Genomic DNA, 23,609 nt, shown 5'->3' with positions numbered 1-23,609 from the left:
GAAAATTTAATTCAAAAGGAAGAGAATATTATACAGGGTCCTGCAATAGTGCGTTAGGCTACCATAGCTGCCAAACCAGACGTTTTAGGAATTTAGTTGAAAAGCATTAGGATGTTTATTCATTTATTGAATAATCATTTTTTTTTGCTGAATATTTTTTTTTGGAACACCCTGTATATTAGAAAATAATTTCCAGAGATGCAAAATTAAAAATAAATACATAAATATATGTTCATTTCCAAATAAATCAACAATTACATAGAAAAATATCTATGTAATTGTAACACCCTGTATATCAGAAAATAATTTCCAGAGATGCAGAATCGAAAGTACACAGGAGATGCTTTTCAACTAAATTTCTAAAACATCTGGTTTGGCAACTATGGAAGCCTAACACACTATTGCAGGAGCCTGTATATATGAGTATTATATGTTTAGGAATAATTGAAATACAGATTGATAACGACATAGAAATAGGTATTCACCAATTCGCATTGTGAGCATGTCGGAACTCTGATTATTAGAGGACATTGTCTCAAGCACAAAGAAGAACTGACAAATATATAAATATAAATAATAATCAGGGTAAGATTAAAAACAACACTGAATTTATAACTCGTACTAAGAATATATTTATACACTTATTTTTCATTAGCAGGAAGTAGGATTTTTTTGTTACATAAATTGAACTGCACATGTGCAGGTTGATTCAAATAATTATATTTGAAAATTGCGTTGAAAAAAAGGTAAATTCAGCTGTGTTACATAATATTTGTTGAAAAATTTTAAAATACGAATTTCTCTCTTTCGGAAAAAGTTATTATTAACCTGAAAATATAGATGCAGAGTAGAAACAGAAATATAACTACATGCAATTTCTATATGAGTGACACAACATGCTTGAATCTAATATTATTTGATAATTTTTTTGCACAACATTGATATATTTCACGAATAAAGAAAATATGAATTTTTCTCATAGATATGAATTTTCTCTACATCAGTAAATGATTTTCTTATGGAATAATCTTTTAAGGAGGTACTACAAACAAGATATTCATTGCCTTCATTAATGGGGATGAAAATTCTATTATAATTTTGTAACTTTTCTCATATAGATAAGATAAGAATTCCACTAATCACATCCGATTGAATTTCACAAAATGAAAATTGAATGATTCAAAGGGAAGATTTTCTTTATTTTTAATGACCTGTTAGTCCGCAATCTTACCAGTTGAGTTCATTTCGAATAATTTAAAAAGCTTTATTTTTTATATTTTTTTATTTTAATACAGAACTATATACAATATATTTACATATTTTCAGATCATCTCAGATAATAATTTGAATTAGAACCCTATAATTTTTTCTGATAAATTTAATGGAGTATTGAAAATAAATGCTAAAACTCCAGAATGAGAAATTGTTTTTAATATTTCTTTGGTATATTTTTTGATTCAACATATTTGGTTCTATCTATTCATATTTTAACAACCATCAGTTTACAAAGCCCTTTTTGGTACAGTAGGAGTGAATTCTAAATGTCTATGTGTATTTCTTTGTTTGTCCTGGCTACAGAGGTTCGCCATTAACAAATTTGCATCTTTTATACTTTCTTGTCCGATAATTACTTGATCCAAGAGTTGCTTATAGCAAGAAGCTCTGTTCATAGCTTTGAAAATTGCTAACTTTTCGGTCCAGGTTCTTTCTTCAATTTTCTTTTCTTCTTTCTCTCTCTTTTCTCTTTCCTCCTTATCTTTTATTTTTCTCTCAACTACTTCCTTGCCTAATAATTGCTCCAGAGCCTCTATGTAGATTTTGTAATGGATTCTGTAGCTCATTGAGCCGCTCTCCACATCACTTTCGTCATCCTGCATCTTTGATGTCGTGAGTCTCACTATTCTCTTCAAATATTCTTTCTTCCGTTTATATTCTGCATATTCTGCAATAAAAATCATGTTTCAAATCTAGATGATATAATTTTCTAATAAAGTAAGATTATTACTCTATTTTTTTAAATATCTCATAAAAATCGGGAAAATAATAAAATTGAGGATAATATTTCATAACTTCCGTAGAAATCGAAAATGACTAATACTTTCATGCCAAGATCAATTCATTGCATAAAATCTCAAATAAATATGATAATAATTAATTCAAAAATCATAATACATGGTGTTTGAAAATATGTCAAGATCTCAGAGGCGCATTTTTCAGGTCAAAATAAGACATTTCTTTGAAACATTTAATCGAATTATTTGCGGACAAGTGTCCGCAAAAATTTGAAGTTTGTTAGAAGGTTGAAGAATTATAGATAAAAAATTTAAGATTTAATTAGGTATTAGAGTAAAACGTTTCATTTTCAATTTGTCATTCTTGATTAAATTTTTTTTTTCTAGAATAAATATTTTGAACCCTGAAAAACTCCTAAGAAAATTCAGTGATATTTTGAAAAGTCATAATTTATTTTTTTATTATTGGATCATAATATCAAATTTCAAATTGAATAATCTATTCGAAAATATAAAACAATATAGACGATCCATATAACAGTACTTACCAACTTGTATTGGGATCATGTCGGAACTCTGGTTATTAAACGACATTGTCTCAAGCACAAAGAAGATTCAACAAATATATAAATAACAACACTAGTCAGGGCAAGATTACAAACAACACTGAATTTCTAACCATTATGGAGAATGTATATCCATTTATTTCTCATTAAGAGAAAGTAGGATTGTTTTGTTTCAAAAATTGTACTGCGCATGTTATATTAAAATTTGCCCCTCTTCCCCCCCCTCAAGGGTGAGAGAAATGAAGGAAATTAAAGCATAAGTGGATTTCCCCTTCGAAACCATAAATTTTTTATCGTAACATTTTTCCATGAGTTTTTCGACTGATTCAATTCAGAAAAATCACCTGGTATACCTGTGAATTAAAGTTGAAAGAGAATATCATTGATATCAAAAATTGAATTAAAAGGAAGACAAGTCAAATGTTGGTAACTAGTTCGGTCATAATAATGCTATACATATGATAATAATTTTAAAAATCATTATATACAAGATATTCTATGCTTTCAGCAATATGGATGACAATTCTATTGTTAATTTGTATCTTTGTTCTTCTTCTTCTTCGTCTTAATTTAAGCCTAGGGCTTGTTCGAATATAAAAATTCCATTATTCACATACTATTAAATTTCACAATATGAAAATTGAATTATTCAAGGGAGACATAATTTACTGCTAGTCTGCAATCTCCTCATTTGAGTTTCTTCCAATTAATTGAAAGTTTCATTTTTGAATTCTATATTTCAATACAGGAATATAAACCTACAATATACATATACAAAATAAATTTCATCTTCCTTATTGTTCTTACGTAATTTTAATGCTTTTCTTGAGGTGTGCCGTCCAAATGAACTACATATACGTCTCAGGTTGGGTAGAAATTTGGTAGGATATTATCACGTCAAATTGGCATAATGTTTTGATTTATACTTAATTTTTTCATTAATGTTCTGAATTGTAGTAGTCCTTCCTAATATATTTCGTTCTATATAATCAATTTGAAGTATACTCGAAAAATTTATCTGTTTTTTTTTTATTTTCAATAATTCTTTCACGCAATATACAAGTTATTAAATGCCTTCATCAATAGAAATGACAATTTTATTTTAAACTTGTATCGCCCGAATTTCACTAATCACATCCGATTGAATTTCACGAATCACAGCCGATTGAATTTCACATATGAAAATTTAATTCAAAGGGAAGAGAATATTATACAGGGTCCTGCAATAGTGCGTTAGGCTACCATAGCTGCCAAACCAGACGTTTTAGGAATTTAGTTGAAAAGCATTAGGATGTTTATTCATTTATTGAATAATCATTTTTTTTTGCTGAATATTTTTTTTTGGAACACCCTGTATATTAGAAAATAATTTCCAGAGATGCAAAATTAAAAATAAATACATAAATATATGTTCATTTCCAAATAAATCAACAATTACATAGAAAAATATCTATGTAATTGTAACACCCTGTATATCAGAAAATAATTTCCAGAGATGCAGAATCGAAAGTACACAGGAGATGCTTTTCAACTAAATTTCTAAAACATCTGGTTTGGCAACTATGGAAGCCTAACACACTATTGCAGGAGCCTGTATATATGAGTATTATATGTTTAGGAATAATTGAAATACAGATTGGTAACGACATAGAAATAGGTATTCACCAATTCGCATTGTGAGCATGTCGGAACTCTGATTATTAGAGGACATTGTCTCAAGCACAAAGAAGAACTTACAAATATATAAATATAAATAATAATCAGGGTAAGATTAAAAACAACACTGAATTTATAACTCGTACTAAGAATATATTTATACACTTATTTTTCATTAGCAGGAAGTAGGATTTTTTTGTTACATAAATTGAACTGCACATGTGCAGGTTGATTCAAATAATTATATTTGAAAATTGCGTTGAAAAAAAAAGGTAAATTCAGCTGTGTTACATAATATTTGTTGAAAAATTTTAAAATACGAATTTCTCTCTTTCGGAAAAAGTTATTATTAACCTGAAAATATAGATGCAGAGTAGAAACAGAAATATAACTACATGCAATTTCTATATGAGTGACACAACATGCTTGAATCTAATATTATTTGATAATTTTTTTGCACAACATTGATATATTTCACGAATAAAGAAAATATGAATTTTTCTCATAGATATGAATTTTCTCTACATCAGTAAATGATTTTCTTATGGAATAATCTTTTAAGGAGGTACTACAAACAAGATATTCATTGCCTTCATTAATGGGGATGAAAATTCTATTATAATTTTGTAACTTTTCTCATATAGATAAGATAAGAATTCCACTAATCACATCCGATTGAATTTCACAAAATGAAAATTGAATGATTCAAAGGGAAGATTTTCTTTATTTTTAATGACCTGTTAGTCCGCAATCTTACCAGTTGAGTTCATTTCGAATAATTTAAAAAGCTTTATTTTTTATATTTTTTTATTTTAATACAGAACTATATACAATATATTTACATATTTTCAGATCATCTCAGATAATAATTTGAATTAGAACCCTATAATTTTTTCTGATAAATTTAATGGAGTATTGAAAATAAATGCTAAAACTCCAGAATGAGAAATTGTTTTTAATATTTCTTTGGTATATTTTTTGATTCAACATATTTGGTTCTATCTATTCATATTTTAACAACCATCAGTTTACAAAGCCCTTTTTGGTACAGTAGGAGTGAATTCTAAATGTCTATGTGTATTTCTTTGTTTGTCCTGGCTACAGAGGTTCGCCATTAACAAATTTGCATCTTTTATACTTTCTTGTCCGATAATTACTTGATCCAACTGTTGCTTATAGCAAGAAGCTCTGTTCATAGCTTTGAAAATTGCTAACTTTTCGGTCCAGGTTCTTTCTTCAATTTTCTTTTCTTCTTTCTCTCTCTTTTCTCTTTCCTCCTTATCTTTTATTTTTCTCTCAACTACTTCCTTGCCTAATAATTGCTCCAGAGCCTCTATGTAGATTTTGTAATGGATTCTGTAGCTCATTGAGCCGCTCTCCACATCACTTTCGTCATCCTGCATCTTTGATGTCGTGAGTCTCACTATTCTCTTCAAATATTCTTTCTTCCGTTTATATTCTGCATATTCTGCAATAAAAATCATGTTTCAAATCTAGATGATATAATTTTCTAATAAAGTAAGATTATTACTCTATTTTTTTAAATATCTCATAAAAATCGGGAAAATAATAAAATTGAGGATAATATTTCATAACTTCCGTAGAAATCGAAAATGACTAATACTTTCATGCCAAGATCAATTCATTGCATAAAATCTCAAATAAATATGATAATAATTAATTCAAAAATCATAATACATGGTGTTTGAAAATATGTCAAGATCTCAGAGGCGCATTTTTCAGGTCAAAATAAGACATTTCTTTGAAACATTTAATCGAATTATTTGCGGACAAGTGTCCGCAAAAATTTGAAGTTTGTTAGAAGGTTGAAGAATTATAGATAAAAAATTTAAGATTTAATTAGGTATTAGAGTAAAACGTTTCATTTTCAATTTGTCATTCTTGATTAAATTTTTTTTTTCTAAAATAAATATTTTGAACCCTGAAAAACTCCTAAGAAAATTCAGTGATATTTTGAAAAGTCATAATTTATTTTTTTATTATTGGATCATAATATCAAATTTCAAATTGAATAATCTATTCGAAAATATAAAACAATATAGACGATCCATATAACAGTACTTACCAACTTGTATTGGGATCATGTCGGAACTCTGGTTATTAAACGACATTGTCTCAAGCACAAAGAAGATTCAACAAATATATAAATAACAACACTAGTCAGGGCAAGATTACAAACAACACTGAATTTCTAACCATTATGGAGAATGTATATCCATTTATTTCTCATTAAGAGAAAGTAGGATTGTTTTGTTTCAAAAATTGTACTGCGCATGTTATATTAAAATTTGCCCCTCTTCCCCCCCCTCAAGGGTGAGAGAAATGAAGGAAATTAAAGCATAAGTGGATTTCCCCTTCGAAACCATAAATTTTTTATCGTAACATTTTTCCATGAGTTTTTCGACTGATTCAATTCAGAAAAATCACCTGGTATACCTGTGAATTAAAGTTGAAAGAGAATATCATTGATATCAAAAATTGAATTAAAAGGAAGACAAGTCAAATGTTGGTAACTAGTTCGGTCATAATAATGCTATACATATGATAATAATTTTAAAAATCATTATATACAAGATATTCTATGCTTTCAGCAATATGGATGACAATTCTATTGTTAATTTGTATCTTTGTTCTTCTTCTTCTTCGTCTTAATTTAAGCCTAGGGCTTGTTCGAATATAAAAATTCCATTATTCACATACTATTAAATTTCACAATATGAAAATTGAATTATTCAAGGGAGACATAATTTACTGCTAGTCTGCAATCTCCTCATTTGAGTTTCTTCCAATTAATTGAAAGTTTCATTTTTGAATTCTATATTTCAATACAGGAATATAAACCTACAATATACATATACAAAATAAATTTCATCTTCCTTATTGTTCTTACGTAATTTTAATGCTTTTCTTGAGGTGTGCCGTCCAAATGAACTACATATACGTCTCAGGTTGGGTAGAAATTTGGTAGGATATTATCACGTCAAATTGGCATAATGTTTTGATTTATACTTAATTTTTTCATTAATGTTCTGAATTGTAGTAGTCCTTCCTAATATATTTCGTTCTATATAATCAATTTGAAGTATACTCGAAAAATTTATCTGTTTTTTTTTTATTTTCAATAATTCTTTCACGCAATATACAAGTTATTAAATGCCTTCATCAATAGAAATGACAATTTTATTTTAAACTTGTATCGCCCGAATTTCACTAATCACATCCGATTGAATTTCACGAATCACAGCCGATTGAATTTCACATATGAAAATTTAATTCAAAGGGAAGAGAATATTATACAGGGTCCTGCAATAGTGCGTTAGGCTACCATAGCTGCCAAACCAGACGTTTTAGGAATTTAGTTGAAAAGCATTAGGATGTTTATTCATTTATTGAATAATCATTTTTTTTTGCTGAATATTTTTTTTTGGAACACCCTGTATATTAGAAAATAATTTCCAGAGATGCAAAATTAAAAATAAATACATAAATATATGTTCATTTCCAAATAAATCAACAATTACATAGAAAAATATCTATGTAATTGTAACACCCTGTATATCAGAAAATAATTTCCAGAGATGCAGAATCGAAAGTACACAGGAGATGCTTTTCAACTAAATTTCTAAAACATCTGGTTTGGCAACTATGGAAGCCTAACACACTATTGCAGGAGCCTGTATATATGAGTATTATATGTTTAGGAATAATTGAAATACAGATTGGTAACGACATAGAAATAGGTATTCACCAATTCGCATTGTGAGCATGTCGGAACTCTGATTATTAGAGGACATTGTCTCAAGCACAAAGAAGAACTTACAAATATATAAATATAAATAATAATCAGGGTAAGATTAAAAACAACACTGAATTTATAACTCGTACTAAGAATATATTTATACACTTATTTTTCATTAGCAGGAAGTAGGATTTTTTTGTTACATAAATTGAACTGCACATGTGCAGGTTGATTCAAATAATTATATTTGAAAATTGCGTTGAAAAAAAAAGGTAAATTCAGCTGTGTTACATAATATTTGTTGAAAAATTTTAAAATACGAATTTCTCTCTTTCGGAAAAAGTTATTATTAACCTGAAAATATAGATGCAGAGTAGAAACAGAAATATAACTACATGCAATTTCTATATGAGTGACACAACATGCTTGAATCTAATATTATTTGATAATTTTTTTGCACAACATTGATATATTTCACGAATAAAGAAAATATGAATTTTTCTCATAGATATGAATTTTCTCTACATCAGTAAATGATTTTCTTATGGAATAATCTTTTAAGGAGGTACTACAAACAAGATATTCATTGCCTTCATTAATGGGGATGAAAATTCTATTATAATTTTGTAACTTTTCTCATATAGATAAGATAAGAATTCCACTAATCACATCCGATTGAATTTCACAAAATGAAAATTGAATGATTCAAAGGGAAGATTTTCTTTATTTTTAATGACCTGTTAGTCCGCAATCTTACCAGTTGAGTTCATTTCGAATAATTTAAAAAGCTTTATTTTTTATATTTTTTTATTTTAATACAGAACTATATACAATATATTTACATATTTTCAGATCATCTCAGATAATAATTTGAATTAGAACCCTATAATTTTTTCTGATAAATTTAATGGAGTATTGAAAATAAATGCTAAAACTCCAGAATGAGAAATTGTTTTTAATATTTCTTTGGTATATTTTTTGATTCAACATATTTGGTTCTATCTATTCATATTTTAACAACCATCAGTTTACAAAGCCCTTTTTGGTACAGTAGGAGTGAATTCTAAATGTCTATGTGTATTTCTTTGTTTGTCCTGGCTACAGAGGTTCGCCATTAACAAATTTGCATCTTTTATACTTTCTTGTCCGATAATTACTTGATCCAACTGTTGCTTATAGCAAGAAGCTCTGTTCATAGCTTTGAAAATTGCTAACTTTTCGGTCCAGGTTCTTTCTTCAATTTTCTTTTCTTCTTTCTCTCTCTTTTCTCTTTCCTCCTTATCTTTTATTTTTCTCTCAACTACTTCCTTGCCTAATAATTGCTCCAGAGCCTCTATGTAGATTTTGTAATGGATTCTGTAGCTCATTGAGCCGCTCTCCACATCACTTTCGTCATCCTGCATCTTTGATGTCGTGAGTCTCACTATTCTCTTCAAATATTCTTTCTTCCGTTTATATTCTGCATATTCTGCAATAAAAATCATGTTTCAAATCTAGATGATATAATTTTCTAATAAAGTAAGATTATTACTCTATTTTTTTAAATATCTCATAAAAATCGGGAAAATAATAAAATTGAGGATAATATTTCATAACTTCCGTAGAAATCGAAAATGACTAATACTTTCATGCCAAGATCAATTCATTGCATAAAATCTCAAATAAATATGATAATAATTAATTCAAAAATCATAATACATGGTGTTTGAAAATATGTCAAGATCTCAGAGGCGCATTTTTCAGGTCAAAATAAGACATTTCTTTGAAACATTTAATCGAATTATTTGCGGACAAGTGTCCGCAAAAATTTGAAGTTTGTTAGAAGGTTGAAGAATTATAGATAAAAAATTTAAGATTTAATTAGGTATTAGAGTAAAACGTTTCATTTTCAATTTGTCATTCTTGATTAAATTTTTTTTTTCTAAAATAAATATTTTGAACCCTGAAAAACTCCTAAGAAAATTCAGTGATATTTTGAAAAGTCATAATTTATTTTTTTATTATTGGATCATAATATCAAATTTCAAATTGAATAATCTATTCGAAAATATAAAACAATATAGACGATCCATATAACAGTACTTACCAACTTGTATTGGGATCATGTCGGAACTCTGGTTATTAAACGACATTGTCTCAAGCACAAAGAAGATTCAACAAATATATAAATAACAACACTAGTCAGGGCAAGATTACAAACAACACTGAATTTCTAACCATTATGGAGAATGTATATCCATTTATTTCTCATTAAGAGAAAGTAGGATTGTTTTGTTTCAAAAATTGTACTGCGCATGTTATATTAAAGTTTGCCCCTCTTCCCCCCCCTCAAGGGTGAGAGAAATGAAGGAAATTAAAGCATAAGTGGATTTCCCCTTCGAAACCATAAATTTTTTATCGTAACATTTTTCCATGAGTTTTTCGACTGATTCAATTCAGAAAAATCACCTGGTATACCTGTGAATTAAAGTTGAAAGAGAATATCATTGATATCAAAAATTGAATTAAAAGGAAGACAAGTCAAATGTTGGTAACTAGTTCGGTCATAATAATGTTATACATATGATAATAATTTTAAAAATCATTATATACAAGATATTCTATGCTTTCAGCAATATGGATGACAATTCTATTGTTAATTTGTATCTTTGTTCTTCTTCTTCTTCGTCTCAATTTAAGCCTAGGGCTTGTTCGAATATAAAAATTCCATTATTCACATACTATTAAATTTCACAATATGAAAATTGAATTATTCAAGGGAGACATAATTTACTGCTAGTCTGCAATCTCCTCATTTGAGTTTCTTCCAATTGATTGAAAGTTTCATTTTTAAATTCTATATTTCAATACAGGAATATAAACCTACAATATACATATACAAAATAAATTTCATCTTCCTTATTGTTCTTACGTAATTTTAATGCTTTTCTTGAGGTGTGCCGTCCAAATGAACTACATATACGTCTCAGGTTGGGTAGAAATTTGGTAGGATATTATCACGTCAAATTGGCATAATGTTTTGATTTATACTTAATTTTTTCATTAATGTTCTGAATTGTAGTAGTCCTTCCTCATATATTTCGTTCTATATAATCAATTTGAAGTATACTCGAAAAATTTATTTGTTTTTTTTTTATTTTCAATAATTCTTTCACGCAATATACAAGTTATTAAATGCCTTCATCAATAGAAATGACAATTTTATTTTAAACTTGTATCGCTCGAATTTCACTAATCACATCCGATTAAATTTCACGAATCACAGCCGATTGAATTTCGCATATGAAAATTTAATTCAAAGGGAAGAGAATATTATACAGGGTCCTGCAATAGTGCGTTAGGCTACCATAGCTGCCAAACTAGACGTTTTAGGAATTTAGTTGAAAAGCATTAGGATGTTTATTCATTTATTGAATAATCATTTTTTTTTGCTGAATATTTTTTTTTGGAACACCCTGTATATTAGAAAATAATTTCCAGAGATGCAAAATTAAAAATAAATACATAAATATTTGTTCATTTCCAAATAAATCAACAATTACATAGAAAAATATCTATGTAATTGTAACACCCTGTATATCAGAAAATAATTTCCAGAGATGCAGAATCGAAAGTACACAGGAGATGCTTTTCAACTAAATTTCTAAAACATCTGGTTTGGCAACTATGGAAGCCTAACACACTATTGCAGGAGCCTGTATATATGAGTATTATATGTTTAGGAATAATTGAAATACAGATTGATAACGACATAGAAATAGGTATTCACCAATTCGCATTGTGAGCATGTCGGAACTCTGATTATTAGAGGACATTGTCTCAAGCACAAAGAAGAACTCACAAATATATAAATATAAATAATAATCAGGGTAAGATTAAAAACAACACTGAATTTATAACTCGTACTAAGAATATATTTATACACTTATTTTTCATTAGCAGGAAGTAGGATTTTTTTGTTACATAAATTGAACTGCACATGTGCAGGTTGATTCAAATAATTATATTTGAAAATTGCGTTGAAAAAAAAGGTAAATTCAGCTGTGTTACATAATATTTGTTGAAAAATTTAAAAATACGAATTTCTCTCTTTCGGAAAAAGTTATTATTAACCTGAAAATATAGATGCAGAGTAGAAACAGAAATATAACTACATGCAATTTCTATATGAGTGACACAACATGCTTGAATCTAATATTATTTGATAATTTTTTTGCACAACATTGATATATTTCACGAATAAAGAAAATATGAATTTTTCTCATAGATATGAATTTTCTCTACATCAGTAAATGATTTTCTTATGGAATAATCTTTTAAGGAGGTACTACAAACAAGATATTCATTGCCTTCATTAATGGGGATGAAAATTCTATTATAATTTTGTAACTTTTCTCATATAGATAAGATAAGAATTCCACTAATCACATCCGATTGAATTTCACAAAATGAAAATTGAATGATTCAAAGGGAAGATTTTCTTTATTTTTAATGACCTGTTAGTCCGCAATCTTACCAGTTGAGTTCATTTCGAATAATTTAAAAAGTTTTATTTTTTAAATTTTTTTATTTTAATACAGAACTATATACAATATATTTACATATTTTCAGATCATCTCAGATAATAATTTGAATTAGAACCCTATAATTTTTTCTGATAAATTTAATGGAGTATTGAAAATAAATGCTAAAACTCCAGAATGAGAAATTGTTTTTAATATTTCTTTGGTATATTTTTTGATTCAACATATTTGGTTCTATCTATTCATATTTTAACAACCATCAGTTTACAAAGCCCTTTTTGGTACAGTAGGAGTGAATTCTAAATGTCTATGTGTATTTCTTTGTTTGTGCTGGCTACAGAGGTTCGCCATTAACAAATTTGCATCTTTTATACTTTCTTGTCCGATAATTACTTGATCCAAGAGTTGCTTATAGCAAGAAGCTCTGTTCATAGCTTTGAAAATTGCTAACTTTTCGGTCCAGGTTCTTTCTTCAATTTTCTTTTCTTCTTTCTCTCTCTTTTCTCTTTCCTCCTTATCTTTTATTTTTCTCTCAACTACTTCCTTGCCTAATAATTGCTCCAGAGCCTCTATGTAGATTTTGTAATGGATTCTGTAGCTCATTGAGCCGCTCTCCACATCACTTTCGTCATCCTGCATCTTTGATGTCGTGAGTCTCACTATTCTCTTCAAATATTCTTTCTTCCGTTTATATTCTGCATATTCTGCAATAAAAATCATGTTTCAAATCTAGATGATATAATTTTCTAATAAAGTAAGATTATTACTCTATTTTTTTAAATATCTCATAAAAATCGGGAAAATAATAAAATTGAGGATAATATTTCATAACTTCCGTAGAAATCGAAAATGACTAATACTTTCATGCCAAGATCAATTCATTGCATGAAATCTCAAATAAATATGATAATAATTAATTCAAAAATCATAATACATGGTGTTTGAAAATATGTCAAGATCTCAGAGGCGCATTTTTCAGGTCAAAATAAGACATTTCTTCGAAACATTTAATCGTATTATTTGCGGACAAGTGTCCGCAAAAATTTGAAGTTTGTTAGAAGGTTGAAGAATTATAGATAAGAAATTTAAGATTTAATTAGGTATTAGAGTAAAACGTTTCATTTCCAATTTGTCATTCTTGATTAAATTTTTTTTTTCTAAAATAAATATTTTGAACCCTGAAAAACTCCTAAGAAAATTCAGTGATATTTTTTTAAAAGTCATAATTTATTTTTTTATTATTGGATCATAATATCAAATTTCAAATTGAATAATCTATTCGAAAATATAAAACAATATAGACGATCCATATAACAGTACTTACCAACTTGTATTGGGATCATGTCGGAACTCTGGTTATTAAACGACATTGTCTCAAGCACAAAGAAGATTCAACAAATATATAAATAACAACACTAGTCAGGGCAAGATTACAAACAACACTGAATTTCTAACCATTATGGAGAATGTATATCCATTTATTTCTCATTAAGAGAAAGTAGGATTGTTTTGTTTCAAAAATTGTACTGCGCATGTTATATTAAAGTTTGCCCCTCTTCCCCCCCCTCAAGGGTGAGAGAAATGGAGGAAATTAAAGCATAAGTGGATTTCCCCTTCGAAACCATAAATTTTTTATCGTAACATTTTTCCATGAGTTTTTCGACTGATTCAATTCAGAAAAATCACCTGGTATACCTGTGAATTAAAGTTGAAAGAGAATATCATTGATATCAAAAATTGAATTAAAAGGAAGACAAGTCAAATGTTGGTAACTAGTTCGGTCATAATAATGTTATACATATGATAATAATTTTAAAAATCATTATATACAAGATATTCTATGCTTTCAGCAATATGGATGACAATTCTATTGTTAATTTGTATCTTTGTTCTTCTTCTTCTTCGTCTTAATTTAAGCCTAGGGCTTGTTCGAATATAAAAATTCCATTATTCACATACTATTAAATTTCACAATATGAAAATTGAATTATTCAAGGGAGACATAATTTACTGCTAGTCTGCAATCTCCTCATTTGAGTTTCTTCCAATTAATTGAAAGTTTCATTTTTAAATTCTATATTTCAATACAGGAATATAAACCTACAATATACATATACAAAATAAATTTCATCTTCCTTATTGTTCTTACGTAATTTTAATGCTTTTCTTGAGGTGTGCCGTCCAAATGAACTACATATACGTCTCAGGTTGGGTAGAAATTTGGTAGGATATTATCACGTCAAATTGGCATAATGTTTTGATTTATACTTAATTTTTTCATTAATGTTCTGAATTGTAGTAGTCCTTCCTCATATATTTCGTTCTATATAATCAATTTGAAGTATACTCGAAAAATTTATTTGTTTTTTTTTTATTTTCAATAATTCTTTCACGCAATATACAAGTTATTAAATGCCTTCATCAATAGATGACAATTTTATTTTAAACTTGTATCGCTCGAATTTCACTAATCACATCCGATTGAATTTCACGAATCACAGCCGATTGAATTTCGCATATGAAAATTTAATTCAAAGGGAAGAGAATATTATACAGGGTCCTGCAATAGTGCGTTAGGCTACCATAGCTGCCAAACTAGACGTTTTAGGAATTTAGTTGAAAAGCATTAGGATGTTTATTCATTTATTGAATAATCATTTTTTTTTGCTGAATATTTTTTTTTGGAACACCCTGTATATTAGAAAATAATTTCCAGAGATGCAAAATTAAAAATAAATACATAAATATTTGTTCATTTCCAAATAAATCAACAATTACATAGAAAAATATCTATGTAATTGTAACACCCTGTATATCAGAAAATAATTTCCAGAGATGCAGAATCGAAAGTACACAGGAGATGCTTTTCAACTAAATTTCTAAAACATCTGGTTTGGCAACTATGGAAGCCTAACACACTATTGCAGGAGCCTGTATATATGAGTATTATATGTTTAGGAATAATTGAAATACAGATTGATAACGACATAGAAATAGGTATTCACCAATTCGCATTGTGAGCATGTCGGAACTCTGATTATTAGAGGACATTGTCTCAAGCACAAAGAAGAACTCACAAATATATAAATATAAATAATAATCAGGGTAAGATTAAAAACAACACTGAATTTATAACTCGTACTAAGAATATATTTATACACTTATTTTTCATTAGCAGGAAGTAGGATTTTTTTGTTACATAAATTGAACTGCACATGTGCAGGTTGATTCAAATAATTATATTTGAAAATTGCGTTGAAAAAAAAGGTAAATTCAGCTGTGTTACATAATATTTGTTGAAAAATTTTAAAATACGAATTTCTCTCTTTCGGAAAAAGTTATTATTAACCTGAAAATATAGATGCAGAGTAGAAACAGAAATATAACTACATGCAATTTCTATATGAGTGACACAACATGCTTGAATCTAATATTATTTGATAATTTTTTTGCACAACATTGATATATTTCACGAATAAAGAAAATATGAATTTTTCTCATAGATATGAATTTTCTCTACATCAGTAAATGATTTTCTTATGGAATAATCTTTTAAGGAGGTACTACAAACAAGATATTCATTGCCTTCATTAATGGGGATGAAAATTCTATTATAATTTTGTAACTTTTCTCATATAGATAAGATAAGAATTCCACTAATCACATCCGATTGAATTTCACAAAATGAAAATTGAATGATTCAAAGGGAAGATTTTCTTTATTTTTAATGACCTGTTAGTCCGCAATCTTACCAGTTGAGTTCATTTCGAATAATTTAAAAAGCTCTATTTTTTATATTTTTTTATTTTAATACAGAACTATATACAATATATTTACATATTTTCAGATCATCTCAGATAATAATTTGAATTAGAACCCTATAATTTTTTCTGATAAATTTAATGGAGTATTGAAAATAAATGCTAAAACTCCAGAATGAGAAATTGTTTTTAATATTTCTTTGGTATATTTTTTGATTCAACATATTTGGTTCTATCTATTCATATTTTAACAACCATCAGTTTACAAAGCCCTTTTTGGTACAGTAGGAGTGAATTCTAAATGTCTATGTGTATTTCTTTGTTTGTGCTGGCTACAGAGGTTCGCCATTAACAAATTTGCATCTTTTATACTTTCTTGTCCGATAATTACTTGATCCAAGAGTTGCTTATAGCAAGAAGCTCTGTTCATTGCTTTGAAAATTGCTAACTTTTCGGTCCAGGTTCTTTCTTCAATTTTCTTTTCTTCTTTCTCTCTCTTTTCTCTTTCCTCCTTATCTTTTATTTTTCTCTCAACTACTTCCTTGCCTAATAATTGCTCCAGAGCCTCTATGTAGATTTTGTAATGGATTCTGTAGCTCATTGAGCCGCTCTCCACATCACTTTCGTCATCCTGCATCTTTGATGTCGTGAGTCTCACTATTCTCTTCAAATATTCTTTCTTCCGTTTATATTCTGCATATTCTGCAATAAAAATCATGTTTCAAATCTAGATGATATAATTTTCTAATAAAGTAAGATTATTACTCTATTTTTTTAAATATCTCATAAAAATCGGGAAAATAATAAAATTGAGGATAATATTTCATAACTTCCGTAGAAATCGAAAATGACTAATACTTTCATGCCAAGATCAATTCATTGCATGAAATCTCAAATAAATATGATAATAATTAATTCAAAAATCATAATACATGGTGTTTGAAAATATGTCAAGATCTCAGAGGCGCATTTTTCAGGTCAAAATAAGACATTTCTTCGAAACATTTAATCGTATTATTTGCGGACAAGTGTCCGCAAAAATTTGAAGTTTGTTAGAAGGTTGAAGAATTATAGATAAGAAATTTAAGATTTAATTAGGTATTAGAGTAAAACGTTTCATTTCCAATTTGTCATTCTTGATTAAATTTTTTTTTCTAAAATAAATATTTTGAACCCTGAAAAACTCCTAAGAAAATTCAGTGATATTTTGAAAAGTCATAATTAATTTTTTTATTATTGGATCATAATATCAAATTTCAAATTGAATAATCTATTCGAAAATATAAAACAATATAGACGATCCATATAACAGTACTTACCAACTTGTATTGGGATCATGTCGGAACTCTGGTTATTAAACGACATTGTCTCAAGCACAAAGAAGATTCAACAAATATATAAATAACAACACTAGTCAGGGCAAGATTACAAACAACACTGAATTTCTAACCATTATGGAGAATGTATATCCATTTATTTCTCATTAAGAGAAAGTAGGATTGTTTTGTTTCAAAAATTGTACTGCGCATGTTATATTAAAGTTTGCCCCTCTTCCCCCCCCTCAAGGGTGAGAGAAATGAAGGAAATTAAAGCATAAGTGGATTTCCCCTTCGAAACCATAAATTTTTTATCGTAACATTTTTCCATGAGTTTTTCGACTGATTCAATTCAGAAAAATCACCTGGTATACCTGTGAATTAAAGTTGAAAGAGAATATCATTGATATCAAAAATTGAATTAAAAGGAAGACAAGTCAAATGTTGGTAACTAGTTCGGTCATAATAATGTTATACATATGATAATAATTTTAAAAAACATTATATACAAGATATTCTATGCTTTCAGCAATATGGATGACAATTCTATTGTTAATTTGTATCTTTGTTCTTCTTCTTCTTCGTCTTAATTTAAGCCTAGGGCTTGTTCGAATATAAAAATTCCATTATTCACATACTATTAAATTTCACAATATGAAAATTGAATTATTCAAGGGAGACATAATTTACTGCTAGTCTGCAATCTCCTCATTTGAGTTTCTTCCAATTAATTGAAAGTTTCATTTTTAAATTCTATATTTCAATACAGGAATATAAACCTACAATATACATATACAAAATAAATTTCATCTTCCTTATTGTTCTTACGTAATTTTAATGCTTTTCTTGAGGTGTGCCGTCCAAATGAACTACATATACGTCTCAGGTTGGGTAGAAATTTGGTAGGATATTATCACGTCAAATTGGCATAATGTTTTGATTTATACTTAATTTTTTCATTAATGTTCTGAATTGTAGTAGTCCTTCCTCATATATTTCGTTCTATATAATCAATTTGAAGTATACTCGAAAAATTTATTTGTTTTTTTTTTATTTTCAATAATTCTTTCACGCAATATACAAGTTATTAAATGCCTTCATCAATAGAAATGACAATTTTATTTTAAACTTGTATCGCTCGAATTTCACTAATCACATCCGATTGAATTTCACGAATCACAGCCGATTGAATTTCACATATGAAAATTTAATTCAAAGGGAAGAGAATATTATACAGGGTCCTGCAATAGTGCGTTAGGCTACCATAGCTGCCAAACCAGACGTTTTAGGAATTTAGTTGAAAAGCATTAGGATGTTTATTCATTTATTGAATAATCATTTTTTTTCTTGATAATTTTTTTTTGGAACACCCTGTATATTAGAAAATAATTTCCAGAGATGCAAAATTAAAAATAAATACATAAATATATGTTCATTTCCAAATAAATCAACAATTACATAGAAAAATATCTATGTAATTGTAACACCCTGTATATCAGAAAATAATTTCCAGAGATGCAGAATCGAAAGTACACAGGAGATGCTTTTCAACTAAATTTCTAAAACATCTGGTTTGGCAACTATGGAAGCCTAACACACTATTGCAGGAGCCTGTATATATGAGTATTATATGTTTAGGAATAATTGAAATACAGATTGATAACGACATAGAAATAGGTATTCACCAATTCGCATTGTGAGCATGTCGGAACTCTGATTATTAGAGGACATTGTCTCAAGCACAAAGAAGAACTCACAAATATATAAATATAAATAATAATCAGGGTAAGATTAAAAACAACACTGAATTTATAACTCGTACTAAGAATATATTTATACACTTATTTTTCATTAGCAGGAAGTAGGATTTTTTTGTTACATAAATTGAACTGCACATGTGCAGGTTGATTCAAATAATTATATTTGAAAATTGCGTTGAAAAAAAAGGTAAATTCAGCTGTGTTACATAATATTTGTTGAAAAATTTAAAAATACGAATTTCTCTCTTTCGGAAAAAGTTATTATTAACCTGAAAATATAGATGCAGAGTAGAAACAGAAATATAACTACATGCAATTTCTATATGAGTGACACAACATGCTTGAATCTAATATTATTTGATAATTTTTTTGCACAACATTGATATATTTCACGAATAAAGAAAATATGAATTTTTCTCATAGATATGAATTTTCTCTACATCAGTAAATGATTTTCTTATGGAATAATCTTTTAAGGAGGTACTACAAACAAGATATTCATTGCCTTCATTAATGGGGATGAAAATTCTATTATAATTTTGTAACTTTTCTCATATAGATAAGATAAGAATTCCACTAATCACATCCGATTGAATTTCACAAAATGAAAATTGAATGATTCAAAGGGAAGATTTTCTTTATTTTTAATGACCTGTTAGTCCGCAATCTTACCAGTTGAGTTCATTTCGAATAATTTAAAAAGCTTTATTTTTTATATTTTTTTATTTTAATACAGAACTATATACAATATATTTACATATTTTCAGATCATCTCAGATAATAATTTGAATTAGAACCCTATAATTTTTTCTGATAAATTTAATGGAGTATTGAAAATAAATGCTAAAACTCCAGAATGAGAAATTGTTTTTAATATTTCTTTGGTATATTTTTTGATTCAACATATTTGGTTCTATCTATTCATATTTTAACAACCATCAGTTTACAAAGCCCTTTTTGGTACAGTAGGAGTGAATTCTAAATGTCTATGTGTATTTCTTTGTTTGTCCTGGCTACAGAGGTTCGCCATTAACAAATTTGCATCTTTTATACTTTCTTGTCCGATAATTACTTGATCCAAGAGTTGCTTATAGCAAGAAGCTCTGTTCATAGCTTTGAAAATTGCTAACTTTTCGGTCCAGGTTCTTTCTTCAATTTTCTTTTCTTCTTTCTCTCTCTTTTCTCTTTCCTCCTTATCTTTTATTTTTCTCTCAACTACTTCCTTGCCTAATAATTGCTCCAGAGCCTCTATGTAGATTTTGTAATGGATTCTGTAGCTCATTGAGCCGCTCTCCACATCACTTTCGTCATCCTGCATCTTTGATGTCGTGAGTCTCACTATTCTCTTCAAATATTCTTTCTTCCGTTTATATTCTGCATATTCTGCAATAAAAATCATGTTTCAAATCTAGATGATATAATTTTCTAATAAAGTAAGATTATTACTCTATTTTTTTAAATATCTCATAAAAATCGGGAAAATAATAAAATTGAGGATAATATTTCATAACTTCCGTAGAAATCGAAAATGACTAATACTTTCATGCCAAGATCAATTCATTGCATAATATCTCAAATAAATATGATAATAATTAATTCAAAAATCATAATACATGGTGTTTGAAAATATGTCAAGATCTCAGAGGCGCATTTTTCAGGTCAAAATAAGACATTTCTTTGAAACATTTAATCGAATTATTTGCGGACAAGTGTCCGCAAAAATTTGAAGTTTGTTAGAAGGTTGAAGAATTATAGATAAGAAATTTAAGATTTAATTAGGTATTAGAGTAAAACGTTTCATTTTCAATTTGTCATTCTTGATTTAATTTTTTTTTTCTAAAATAAATATTTTGACCCCTGAAAAACTCCTAAGAAAATTCAGTGATATTTTGAAAAGTCATAATTTATTTTTTTATTATTGGATCATAATATCAAATTTCAAATTGAATAATCTATTCGAAAATATAAAACAATATAGACGATCCATATAACAGTACTTACCAACTTGTATTGGGATCATGTCGGAACTCTGGTTATTAAACGACATTGTCTCAAGCACAAAGAAGATTCAACAAATATATAAATAACAACACTAGTCAGGGCAAGATTACAAACAACACTGAATTTCTAACCATTATGGAGAATGTATATCCATTTATTTCTCATTAAGAGAAAGTAGGATTGTTTTGTTTCAAAAATTGTACTGCGCATGTTATATTAAAGTTTGCTCCTCTTCCCCCCCCTCAAGGGTGAGAGAAATGAAGGAAATTAAAGCATAAGTGGATTTCCCCTTCGAAACCATAAATTTTTTATCGTAACATTTTTCCATGAGTTTTTCGACTGATTCAATTCAGAAAAATCACCTGGTATACCTGTGAATTAAAGTTGAAAGAGAATATCATTGATATCGAAAATTGAATTAAAAGGAAGACAAGTCAAATGTTGGTAACTAGTTCGGTCATAATAATGCTATACATATGATAATAATTTTAAAAATCATTATATACAAGATATTCTATGCTTTCAGCAATATGGATCACAATTCTATTGTTAATTTGTATCTTTGTTCTTCTTCTTCTTCGTCTTAATTTAAGCCTAGGGCTTGTTCGAATATAAAAATTCCATTATTCACATACTATTAGATTTCACAATATGAAAATTGAATTATTCAAGGGAGACATAATTTACTGCTAGTCTGCAATCTCCTCATTTGAGTTTCTTCCAATTAATTGAAAGTTTCATTTTTAAATTCTATATTTCAATACAGGAATATAAACCTACAATATACATATACAAAATAAATTTCATCTTCCTTATTGTTCTTACGTAATTTTAATGCTTTTCTTGAGGTGTGCCGTCCAAATGAACTACATATACGTCTCAGGTTGGGTAGAAATTTGGTAGTATATTATCACGTCAAATTGGCATAATGTTTTGATTTATACTTAATTTTTTCATTAATGTTCTGAATTGTAGTAGTCCTTCCTCATATATTTCGTTCTATATAATCAATTTGAAGTATACTCGAAAAATTTATTTGTTTTTTTTTTATTTTCAATAATTCTTTCACGCAATATACAAGTTATTAAATGCCTTCATCAATAGAAATGACAATTTTATTTTAAACTTGTATCGCTCGAATTTCACTAATCACATCCGATTGAATTTCACGAATCACAGCCGATTGAATTTCACATATGAAAATTTAATTCAAAGGGAAGAGAATATTATACAGGGTCCTGCAATAGTGCGTTAGGCTACCATAGCTGCCAAACCAGACGTTTTAGGAATTTAGTTGAAAAGCATTAGGATGTTTATTCATTTATTGAATAATCATTTTTTTTTGCTGAATATTTTTTTTTGAAACACCCTGTATATTAGAAAATAATTTCCAGAGATGCAAAATTAAAAATAAATACATAAATATATGTTCATTTCCAAATAAATCAACAATTACATAGAAAAATATCTATGTAATTGTAACACCCTGTATATCAGAAAATAATTTCCAGAGATACAGAATCGAAAGTACACAGGAGATGCTTTTCAACTAAATTTCTAAAACATCTGGTTTGGCAACTATGGAAGCCTAACACACTATTGCAGGAGCCTGTATATATGAGTATTATATGTTTAGGAATAATTGAAATACAGATTGATAACGACATAGAAATAGGTATTCACCAATTCGCATTGTGAGCATGTCGGAACTCTGATTATTAGAGGACATTGTCTCAAGCACAAAGAAGAACTCACAAATATATAAATATAAATAATAATCAGGGTAAGATTAAAAACAACACTGAATTTATAACTCGTACTAAGAATATATTTATACACTTATTTTTCATTAGCAGGAAGTAGGATTTTTTTGTTACATAAATTGAACTGCACATGTGCAGGTTGATTCAAATAATTATATTTGAAAATTGCGTTGAAAAAAAAGGTAAATTCAGCTGTGTTACATAATATTTGTTGAAAAATTTTAAAATACGAATTTCTCTCTTTCGGAAAAAGTTATTATTAACCTGAAAATATAGATGCAGAGTAGAAACAGAAATATAACTACATGCAATTTCTATATGAGTGACACAACATGCTTGAATCTAATATTATTTGATAATTTTTTTGCACAACATTGATATATTTCACGAATAAAGAAAATATGAATTTTTCTCATAGATATGAATTTTCTCTACATCAGTAAATGATTTTCTTATGGAATAATCTTTTAAGGAGGTACTACAAACAAGAT

The 23,609-nt window shown here is 28.0% G+C and overlaps 6 protein-coding genes across 6 annotated transcripts; all 6 read right to left on the bottom strand.

Moving 5' to 3' along the window:
• Window positions 1-771: 771 nt before the first annotated feature.
• Window positions 772-2,738, bottom strand: LOC123678133. Its single transcript, XM_045614968.1, has 2 exons — window positions 2,561-2,738; window positions 772-1,942 (listed from the first exon to the last, which is right to left on the bottom strand). Exons 1-2 carry the CDS (start codon window positions 2,604-2,606, stop codon window positions 1,503-1,505), a joined length of 486 nt encoding a protein of 161 aa, XP_045470924.1. The 5' UTR covers window positions 2,607-2,738; the 3' UTR covers window positions 772-1,502.
• A 1,776-nt stretch (window positions 2,739-4,514) lies between these two features.
• LOC123678169 lies at window positions 4,515-6,498 on the bottom strand. Its single transcript, XM_045615036.1, has 2 exons — window positions 6,321-6,498; window positions 4,515-5,702 (listed from the first exon to the last, which is right to left on the bottom strand). The coding sequence occupies exons 1-2, from the start codon at window positions 6,364-6,366 to the stop codon at window positions 5,263-5,265; spliced, it is 486 nt and encodes a 161-aa protein (XP_045470992.1). The 5' UTR covers window positions 6,367-6,498; the 3' UTR covers window positions 4,515-5,262.
• Window positions 6,499-8,274: 1,776 nt separating this feature from the next.
• Window positions 8,275-10,531, bottom strand: LOC123678151. Its single transcript, XM_045614999.1, has 2 exons — window positions 10,081-10,531; window positions 8,275-9,462 (listed from the first exon to the last, which is right to left on the bottom strand). Exons 1-2 carry the CDS (start codon window positions 10,124-10,126, stop codon window positions 9,023-9,025), a joined length of 486 nt encoding a protein of 161 aa, XP_045470955.1. The 5' UTR covers window positions 10,127-10,531; the 3' UTR covers window positions 8,275-9,022.
• A 2,250-nt stretch (window positions 10,532-12,781) lies between these two features.
• Window positions 12,782-14,073, bottom strand: LOC123678708. Its single transcript, XM_045615858.1, has 2 exons — window positions 13,842-14,073; window positions 12,782-13,221 (listed from the first exon to the last, which is right to left on the bottom strand). Exons 1-2 carry the CDS (start codon window positions 13,885-13,887, stop codon window positions 12,782-12,784), a joined length of 486 nt encoding a protein of 161 aa, XP_045471814.1. The 5' UTR covers window positions 13,888-14,073.
• A 2,467-nt stretch (window positions 14,074-16,540) lies between these two features.
• Window positions 16,541-18,048, bottom strand: LOC123678707. Its single transcript, XM_045615857.1, has 2 exons — window positions 17,598-18,048; window positions 16,541-16,980 (listed from the first exon to the last, which is right to left on the bottom strand). Exons 1-2 carry the CDS (start codon window positions 17,641-17,643, stop codon window positions 16,541-16,543), a joined length of 486 nt encoding a protein of 161 aa, XP_045471813.1. The 5' UTR covers window positions 17,644-18,048.
• Window positions 18,049-19,602: 1,554 nt separating this feature from the next.
• On the bottom strand, window positions 19,603-21,533 carry LOC123678135. Its single transcript, XM_045614970.1, has 2 exons — window positions 21,356-21,533; window positions 19,603-20,737 (listed from the first exon to the last, which is right to left on the bottom strand). Exons 1-2 carry the CDS (start codon window positions 21,399-21,401, stop codon window positions 20,298-20,300), a joined length of 486 nt encoding a protein of 161 aa, XP_045470926.1. The 5' UTR covers window positions 21,402-21,533; the 3' UTR covers window positions 19,603-20,297.
• Window positions 21,534-23,609: the final 2,076 nt, after the last annotated feature.

This window comes from Harmonia axyridis, chromosome 4 (genome assembly GCF_914767665.1).
Source record: "Harmonia axyridis chromosome 4, icHarAxyr1.1, whole genome shotgun sequence".
Lineage (NCBI taxonomy): Eukaryota > Metazoa > Arthropoda > Insecta > Coleoptera > Coccinellidae > Harmonia > Harmonia axyridis.
This window is presented reverse-complemented; position numbering and strand designations above follow the sequence as displayed.

Coding starts and splice junctions, on each gene's coding strand:
- LOC123678133 (XM_045614968.1), bottom strand. CDS start 2,606: ATGTCGTTTAATAACCAGAGTTCCGACATGATCCCAATACAAGTTG. Junction 1,943..2,560: donor CATGATCCCAATACAAGTTG/GTAAGTACTGTT, acceptor TTTTTATTGCAG/AATATGCAGAATATAAACGG.
- LOC123678169 (XM_045615036.1), bottom strand. CDS start 6,366: ATGTCGTTTAATAACCAGAGTTCCGACATGATCCCAATACAAGTTG. Junction 5,703..6,320: donor CATGATCCCAATACAAGTTG/GTAAGTACTGTT, acceptor TTTTTATTGCAG/AATATGCAGAATATAAACGG.
- LOC123678151 (XM_045614999.1), bottom strand. CDS start 10,126: ATGTCGTTTAATAACCAGAGTTCCGACATGATCCCAATACAAGTTG. Junction 9,463..10,080: donor CATGATCCCAATACAAGTTG/GTAAGTACTGTT, acceptor TTTTTATTGCAG/AATATGCAGAATATAAACGG.
- LOC123678708 (XM_045615858.1), bottom strand. CDS start 13,887: ATGTCGTTTAATAACCAGAGTTCCGACATGATCCCAATACAAGTTG. Junction 13,222..13,841: donor CATGATCCCAATACAAGTTG/GTAAGTACTGTT, acceptor TTTTTATTGCAG/AATATGCAGAATATAAACGG.
- LOC123678707 (XM_045615857.1), bottom strand. CDS start 17,643: ATGTCGTTTAATAACCAGAGTTCCGACATGATCCCAATACAAGTTG. Junction 16,981..17,597: donor CATGATCCCAATACAAGTTG/GTAAGTACTGTT, acceptor TTTTTATTGCAG/AATATGCAGAATATAAACGG.
- LOC123678135 (XM_045614970.1), bottom strand. CDS start 21,401: ATGTCGTTTAATAACCAGAGTTCCGACATGATCCCAATACAAGTTG. Junction 20,738..21,355: donor CATGATCCCAATACAAGTTG/GTAAGTACTGTT, acceptor TTTTTATTGCAG/AATATGCAGAATATAAACGG.